This window comes from Chinchilla lanigera, unplaced genomic scaffold (genome assembly GCF_000276665.1).
Source record: "Chinchilla lanigera isolate Chin_1 unplaced genomic scaffold, ChiLan1.0 scaffold00092, whole genome shotgun sequence".
Classification (NCBI taxonomy): Eukaryota; Metazoa; Chordata; class Mammalia; order Rodentia; family Chinchillidae; genus Chinchilla; species Chinchilla lanigera.
The window spans coordinates 1,966,873-1,975,851 of NW_004955493.1; the positions used below are offsets into that span (position 1 = coordinate 1,966,873).

Sequence of the window (8,979 nt, forward strand, 5' to 3'; positions counted from 1 at the left end):
GCAAGCCTCACTGTCTGCTGTGGAGTACTGACTCCTAAGCTACGTCACCTTCCGCTCTGACGCCCGCCCTCCCTGGGCTGTCAGAGCTGCTCCTCCCGCTCGCCCCCTCTCCGCGCACAGCCCGACCCCGTCGCCTTGGGGTCCGGTCCTCGGCGCTGAGCCGAGGGGTGGGACGCACTCAACCACCCACTGCGAGGAAGGGAGGACGCGGCCTTCTTTCCTGGCCGTGTTTAACTCCATCTTGGGGGTGAGACCCTTTTTTAAAAAGCACCCGAAAAGTCTTCTCTGATAAGAATATACGTCTTGTTTATAACTTTGCTTTGACTGTACAAAAACCCAAGTCTTTCCAAGCAAACTCTGCTGAGTCGTTGGCGGCTGTGGAGATGGAGTCCGCTCTGGAGTCACGCGGCGGCAGGACAGCGGCCCTGGCCTCTGCTCGGTCAGTAGTTCACACCCCGCATGGCAGCCACCGTGCTGGCGAGGCGGCGCGGCAGGCCTTTGCTGAGCTGCCTGTAGTCCTCGGGCTTGGCCTTCAAGAGCGTCACGATGCTCTGCAGTGTGCGGGACGGCTGCAGGCCCAGGGCGTCCATCACGTTGATCAGATAGTCTGCAGGGGCGGAGGAGACAGACTCAGCGGCACGTGGGTGGGGCCCGAAGGCACCCTCGGGTCCCCAACACCGGGCCCCTGCTCTGCCCCGGCACACAGGCCTTCGTCCAGAGGGCTCCTCCAGCAGGGCCAAACTGGACTGCGGGCTTGGCCCAAGCCCCGGAATTCTCCCGGAATTAATAAAGGACTGGCCAACACCACCCACCAACGCACACAGGTACGCACACGGGCACAGAGGCACACATGCATGCACGCACGAAGGCACACACGCACACACACACACACGCACACACGCACAGTGGCACACATGCACGCACATGCACAGGCACACATGCACGCACACTGGCACATACACACACACACATATACACACATGCACGCACATGTACATACATACGCACACAGGCACACATACAGGCACATAGTCACACATGCACACATGCACAAATGCACGCGCACACAGGTACACATGCATATGCACACACATACACAGGCACGCGCACACGTGCATGTACATAGGCACACGTGTACGCACACAGGCACACATGCACAACGCTGCACATACATGAACACACAGGCACACACACAGGCACACAGGCACGCCCATGCCTCCTGCACCAGTCTGATGAAAGGCTGATCTCACCCAGAGCCCTGCACCTCTTCTGCCCTGGGGTCCTCAGCCTGCTGCCCTGCGTACCCCTAAGCGTGTGCAGACCCCGGTGGGGCTGGCACACGAAGGCTCGTCTGAGTAGCTGCCACAGCCTTCCCATCAGAACCTTACCGGGATGACGAGGGTGGCAAGGCCCGTACCATGCAAACTGCTTCCCAGCTAACCTCTTGGGGAGCCAGCTAAGGGCAGACTTCTGAGCCCACCGCCAGACCAAGTCAAGGAGAACTTTCCCACCGCGGCCTGGGTTCACCTCTCCTCCCTGACCAGGGAGGGTCCAGCAAAGCCCTGGGTCTTCACTGTCCTCCCTGTCGGCTCAGCTCGGGGCCGGCCCGGAGGCAGCGGCTGGCTCGCTCCAACTCAGGATGAGCTGACTCGCAGGGAAGAGGCGCAGACAGGGAGGCGCCCTCCCGTGCACCTGTTTACCGTCCCCCCTTGAGCTCCACTGGCCCTAAGCGGGACGCCGCAAGTGGGAGGCCTGGTCTATCACAGCATTCTGCTGCTTGGCCAGCAGTGTTTCCCGTTCTTTGTGTCCGCTTTAAGTGTCTCCCGGGTGAGCACGCGTTTCCAGACCTCAGCGCTCTCCGGTCTCCCACCCGGGCAGCTTCGCACACCAGCCCTTAACCTCACCCCCGCAGTGCAAACACAGCGAGCAAGGGGACCCCGGCCGGCACACAGTCGGTGCCCAATCAATGCAGAGTGAGTGAACAAAGGAATCCAGAGCGCACGGAGGGGGGCAGAAACAGCACGAACAGCTGCGCCCCCGGGGCCGCCCGAGCCCTCTTCACTCCCCAGTCCCAGCTGGCTCCCTGCCACGTTCTCCTGCCCACGCGCGGAGAATCCTGACCTTTGAGTCTCCTCACTTTTCTTCTCTTACTGCTGGGCCCAGGGAAATGGGCAAAAATCTGGCTGCTCCTCTGCCAACCCCTGAGAGCTGACTACGAAAAGAGCAGGGTGAGGCCTGGCCCCAGGGCTCGCCACGCAGCGACCCGGCGTGGCCCCCGCGTCTAACCCTTCTGCAAAATGAGGCAGCAGTGAGTCGGTTCAGCCTGCTGCCGCCCAGGTGAAGATGCTGGCTGGTCCACAGTGGGCTGATCTTTAAGGGGGCTCGGGACAAGCAAACAACGGCAGGATACCAGGACACCCCAGCCGCAGCATCCCCAGCTCAGGGCAGGGAGGGTGCAGCAAAGAGCATACATGGAACCAGAGGACACGCCCTCTCACTGGGGCACCGGCTAGACGCTGATGGAGACCACAGCAGGGAGGATGCAGCCAAGAGCATACACGGAACCAGGGGACACGGCCTCTCACTGGGGCACCGGCTAGACGCCGATGGAGACCACAGAGCGGCCCTGGTCATCAGGCCTCGTTACGCACGAGCGCCCACCACACGGGGTCACACAGGCAGGCATGCGAGGGCCGGGTCAGTGCCAGGTACGCCCGGGACGCAGAGAGCGCTGAGCAGGCGGCCGCTAGTGATCACTGTATCAGCGTGCTCAAGGCCAGAGAGGGCCCCTCGCTGGGACTCCGCGTGCCGAGCTCTCCCTGGTCAGCCGCAGCCTCTCAGCAGCTTATCACAGCCCCGCACCGGCGTTCCAAAAGCAGCCGGGTCGATGAAAGCAGAATCTGAGGCGGGGCCGGAGAAGCTGCATTTCCAACCAGCTTCACAGCCACGCCCAGGACCGAGGTGAGGGACACGAGGTAAATTCCTAGAGGCCAAGCGGGGAACGACGGGCCAGCACTGTCCCCGACCTCCTGGCCACGGGCACCCACCGATATCCGTGGCCAGCTGCTTGCTGGAGTGTGCGGTCAGCTCCGGGATCTGCAGGATCACGTCGCAGTACGTCTGCATGGTGGCTCTGGCAATCGAGCCCAGCCAGCTGTCGGCCATGTTGTCCAGCTCAGGCAGCTCGTCCCCTGCAACGGGAAGGAAAGTCACCCAGAAACACAGCACTCACTCTGCGGGCCGCCCGGTCCAGGGCAGGGGCTGTGTGCGAGAACGCGCCGGGAGGGAGCATCCATACACCAGCGGCCCCCGTGGGAAGGGAAGTCCAGAAACAGAGACGACAATGGCATCGTATTTGCTGGGCCAAAACCTAGGTTGGGGCCCATAATCTGAGGACCAGACGACAGCCATCTGCAAGTGAGCCCAAGGCAGCCTCTCCCTGAGGACACCTCGCATACGGGGCCCTCCCTACGGTGAGCAGTCTGCACCCCCGGGGATGAACATGCGTGCGGGCTCCTACGGCCTCGGCACGCTCGCCACCCAGCCTGGGCAGCGCCCGGACCCTCAGCCCAGATCTGACTGCGGCTGCTCAGACCCTCCTGCCCCACAGACAGCGGCCGGCACCGCTGGAGAAGACGACCGGGACAAGGACACAGCTCCGAGGGTTCCTGCGCAGCTCGGTGATACAGCCCAGTGTGGCGTGCACGCCCGGAGAGGAGACGACCAGACACACACGTGCGCAGGGTACTCCAGCTCCGCTGAAGTTTACGTCCTGGGCAGAGGCCTTGCAAAGGCTTTAAATCTCCATCGGATCCCTCAGAAAAAGCTATTTAACCTAAGCCAAAACTTCCTACTGGCTGTTCACCTATAACCTGCAAGGCTGGAATGCTGCATTACCAGGTTACATACAGATGCTCACTGCGTGAATTCTTCCCAATCTCCTGTGTGTTAAAAATTGTCCTAATACACTGTTGAGACAGGGAAAAGAAAAAGGCAGCTCCAGACCGGCCGTTGTTGGTATCCTTATTCTCAACCATCCTGAGGTTCACTCTGTGGCTGGGCTGTCTTCACGCTGCCCAACCCAAGTGCCCAGCACACAGTAAACGTGAGAAAGCCTCTGCTCCGTGAGTGAGTACGTGAACGCACGAGTGAGAGCGATCACACACTCCCAGCATCGGTGTATGTTTTAGTGGGAAGAGAGGACACGATGTTCTTCCTGATATGATGTAAAAGACGGTATAGGCTTCCTGCCATGGAATCTGAGCCAGCATTTAATCATTACCAATAAGTGACACATAATAAAGCATTTATGGGTAAAATAATATGATATCCGAGATTTAATTGCTCCAGCAAAAAAAAAATTGAGGGGAATATAAAAACAAGAAGTTATTCTTGAGGCTGGATTACACTATCTATATGTGTACTAAATTCCTATGGAAAAAAATTGCTTAAAGTAAAAAGCACATTAAGGGCGGAGTGCAGTGGCCCACGCCTATAATCCCAGCACTTGGAAGGCTGAGGAACGAGGATCACTGTGAGTTCCAGACCAGCCTGGGCTACAAAGCGAATTGGATAGCGAGACCCTGTCTTAAAAAGACCAAAAAAAAGCATATTAAGGAAGTGCGGGTGTAGCTCAGAGGTAAATGTGCGATTAGTCTACCTAAGACCCTGGTTTGTGCCCTAAAAACTTCCATAAATAAATAACTCTTAAAAGTTGTATTAGTAAATAGGCAAAAATAAGAATCAGTTAAATAACCTCATGGCCTTTCAATAATTAGTGACGTTTTGGTGTATATGTATTTTTTATACATAACAGAAAAATATATTCTTGTTTTTAAAAACTGCAGACAGTACAGAAATGTAATGGGTAGAAGTAAATGCACTTCACGCCTTTGCTCCCCTCTGAGCCCGGAGCAGCCTCGTTCCCAGGGCACGTGTTCTTCTAGGCCTGTTTCCCAGCTGTTGCATGAATGTGTAAACACGAGATGAGGGTTTCTCAAAACATAAAAGTTGTTACGTATTATTTTGCACCTTATTTTCTTAACAATGTTTTTGCAGATCTTGCTTGTAAGTGTGAACAGTTCTCCTTTCTTACCAAGACAATCTGTAACTGATGGAGACATCACAAGACACTTAACTACTTCCCGAGCAGGAACTATCTGCACTGTGCTGAACTGCTCGCCATTACGAACAGTACAGCCAAGAGCCTCCTCTGCGCCTCTGCGCGCACAAAAGCGTGGGTTTCCCCACAGCGGACTGTGGGCGAGGAGCTGCTTTGTCCAGAGGGCGGGTTTACTTTGACTCCTGACAAAGATAAGGGCTTTACCAATTTACTCTCCATCAACAGGGTCTTTCCTTTCATTTCTGTTTAAATCACAGGATACTTATACAGATGGTAGAATGCATAAAGGGGACTGCACTTGTTTTAAAGAATCACCATAAAGCTCACGGCCATGAAACACTTCTGCGAGCAAGACCAAGGTCCCTGCCAGTGCCAGGAGCCCCACGTGCCCCTGCAGGCACACAGAGGGACCACCAGCTGGCCCGATGGCCTTCTAGCCCACCCACAGCCTGGCCCTACACACGAACCCCCCACGTGCTATCTATCTTTGGCTATGTGGATTCTGTTTGTCTCATTTCTTTTCTCACCAATGTGACTGTGAGATTTATCCATGTCATTAAGTAGCTACAGTCTGTCCCTTTTTCATGTTATATACTATTTCACTGCACTGCCGTACTATAAAGTATGCATCCATTTTACTGTTGATGGACATTTGGGTAGCTTCCAGATTGGGGTTATTACCAAGCCACTAGAAGATCCTTCTACATGTATGTGGGACACATGTGGAAGAGGCTCTAGGGTTTATATCTAGGAATAAAACCTGATAGACCAAAGACAGTAAGAGCATCATCACTTTTTCTAGAAGTAACCAACTGTTCTCCTAGTGGACGTGCCAATTTACGGAGTGGGTCAAACTTCTGTAGGTTCTTCTTCCTTCATTTATATCCAAAGTAGTTTTTAAACTGGGCATGGTGGCACACGCCTGTAATCCCAGCACACAGGAGGCTGAGGCAGGAGGATCTTTGCAAGTTCAAGACCAGCCTGGGCTACAAAGTGAGCTCAAGGCCAGCCTGAACTGCATAGCGAGAGCCTGTCTCAAAAAGACAAAAATAAATAAATTTAAAAATGGAAGAATTTAAAGTTATATGTAATTGTGCCTTATCAACTTAGAGACCAAGGAGCCTTGTGAAGTTAGAGCAAGTATGAGGTATTTGGAAAGGAAATGCTGCCTTTATGGCAAAGAGCTGATTTTTGACCTAACAAGCAAAATTGCTCTCAGGCACAAGGCCACGGGTCGGAGCAGAGTGGGTGGGTGGTGGGACCCGTCTGTGACCTCACCATACCACACCAAGCGCCGAGGAGCCTGGGCACTCCAGCCACCGCCTCCCCAGCCCAGGGGTCCCGGGGAGCTCCTGCAGGAGCCTTGGCACGTCTCCCAGGAGCGCTCTGCGCACAGCAGGGCAGAGTTAGGGCGGCTCCGTTCCGAGCCCAGGCTGGGCAGAACACAGAGCGTCACACGGCCCAGCCTTCCTTACTCCCATTTACTATTCTGACAACTGTTTCCGAGGAAGTCTGGGGAGACGCGTGTGCTGGGGGCACGGCCGTAAGAAGCCTCCAAGTGCCTTCGGGCGCCCACTGTCCCTCGCCTCTGCCCACTCTCACCTTGCTCCGGGGGAAACGGCAGCTTCCCGGCGTGCAAGGCCAGCTCTAAGGCAGAGTCCTCCTGCGTCACGAACGGCTCGAGATTCAGGGGCAGGGACATGATGTACTGCCCGATCTGAAACAAAGGAAGGCACTTTCAGCCCGACACGGACCTTAGGGGCGATGTTCAGGTGCGGGCGGCGGCGAAAGGGCAAACTCGCCGTCCTGTGTGCACAAGAGGGGGTAATACTGCGGGAAGGAGCACGGTGAGGGGTAACCCTTTTTTTTAAGGCAACACCTTGAAAAAAATCAAAGGTAGTTTGCGTAAGACCCTAGCTTCACCCTTCCCACAATGGCCGTGGTGTTCTGGAATGCGTCCAGCACGGCCTGCCTCAGTGAGGTCATGGAGCCCGAAGCGCTCTGTCAAACAACGCACCGCGTGAGCATGAGCTGTCATCACTGGTCACAGAAGAAAACCCAGTGAGACGGGGCTGTCGGCCGCATGAAGCCGGCCAGGGATCCAAACCCTGTCCCCTGGGTCGGCTTCTCTCCCTTCTAGATGACTTCACCAGGAGAAGGAACAAACTTTGTTTGAAAACAGCAATTTATAATTACAAATTAATTTGAGAAGAAAAGTAACAAAACTGTTTCATAATACAAGCTAGAAAATAAAGATTGGCCAATAAAAAACCCGACTTTGGCTGGTGGGGAATCACTCAGGTAAGGTTATACAGCAATGCGGGGCCGGGGAGGCAGCTCAGGGGCACAAGCGCCTGCCTGGCAAGTGCAAGGTCCCGAGTTCGATTCCCGGTGCCAAAAAAAAAGTAAGACAATGGAGACAAGCCTGCAATTAATACAGTATTTGTCACAAGTTTGTCAGACAGACCTGTGACAGTCACTATGGGTATATTTTAGGCACCCGTTTCTATTACAACTCATAACTGCTTCGTGTTTTACAGTAAGTATATGCTTCACCTCCAAGGAAGTCTGACCTCTGGATTACAACAACACACTTATTTTTATCGTTGAGCCTGTTGTTACGTTTTGGCTTTGGCTTTGGCATTATTCCATGACATTCACCTCACTGATACTTCATTCTGCACGCTACAAGTCAGAGGACATCAAAGTCAGATCTTCCCGAGCTAGCCGAAGTTCCTCTCAGAGTGTGATGTCCGCAAGTCAGTGCAGACGCCAAACCTACCCATTTGGAGAGCTCTGGGTGGGCTCCACCTGTGTTTCCAGACACTTAACATGTACTGGTAAAGCGGGTACGGGACAGTACAGGCCCAATACCCCGTGGTCCACAGTGCTAACAAACAATTCTCAATTCGGTCTTCCTCCAAAGAGCGTCACAGATGGTAAAATGTCATTTTTTTCTTTCATTTATTGACGTAGTATAATCCTTAATCAAATTAAGCAAGTGGCCCTGAACTCACTTATAACAACACCACTGTAGGTTCCCTTGAAGATGGAACACGCTCATCATCTTCCCCCAAGTCCGGAAGAAGAGAAGGGTGCTGCTCTCGGGCTGGGATTTCCTCACTGTAACTCCATTCCACTCAACAAGCACTTCTTGAGCAGCTACTGTGTGCCCAAACCCTACATGCTCCCGTATCTGTACACTTTCATCAGAAGCACACTGGCCGACTGCATCGAGTCGGTTTTACTGGAAATAAAGCTTCCTCACTATCAAGCCTGGCACATACGCTGTTTTTAAATTTCCCATACTGGACCCCTTTATGATGCTCAGGAGTCTGGGGGGTTGGGCAGTCACCAGTAGGCAAAATGTCATTTAGACACAAGGTTTCAATAATGTGACATCTCAAACTCCACTTACTGGCTTCAGATTGCATAGAGCGGCCCCAGGCTTTGCTTGGGAGAGCTGTTGATATGTACGGTATTCTTGGGAAATGGATGAGGAAAAGATGCTAATCGCCACCCGCGCAGGTATCTGTCTATTATTCTTACATATCCAACAGAGCATTCACGACACCCTGTCTGGGTAAGCTCTGGCTCAAGAAGGATGAGCAGCTTTCAGGTCAGACAGACTTAGGGTGGGCCCCGGCTCTGCCGCGGTGACTCTGGACGACGTAACCCGGTGGGGTCTGGCCGTGGTCTCTGAGAAGGGCCCCTCGCAAGCGGCTGTGAGGGTGACGTTACCACCACGGGACGCGGGGCCGAGACGGCAAGCTCTCCCGCGCAGTCCTGGCCGGGGACCACCACGGGACGCGGGGCCGGGACGGCAAGCTCTCCCGCGCAGTCCTGGCCGGGGACCA

General features: G+C 54.4%; 1 protein-coding gene across 1 annotated transcript in view; it reads right to left on the bottom strand.

Moving 5' to 3' along the window:
* Positions 1-284: 284 nt before the first annotated feature.
* Cog7 (component of oligomeric golgi complex 7) overlaps positions 285-8,979 on the bottom strand; it is a gene marked incomplete in the record, with an annotated part of 64,064 nt that continues 55,369 nt past the window's right edge. Inside the window, 3 exon segments of the mRNA XM_013504805.1 lie at positions 285-607; positions 3,048-3,191; positions 6,725-6,839. Coding sequence (XP_013360259.1) covers positions 441-607; positions 3,048-3,191; positions 6,725-6,839 — 426 coding nt within the window.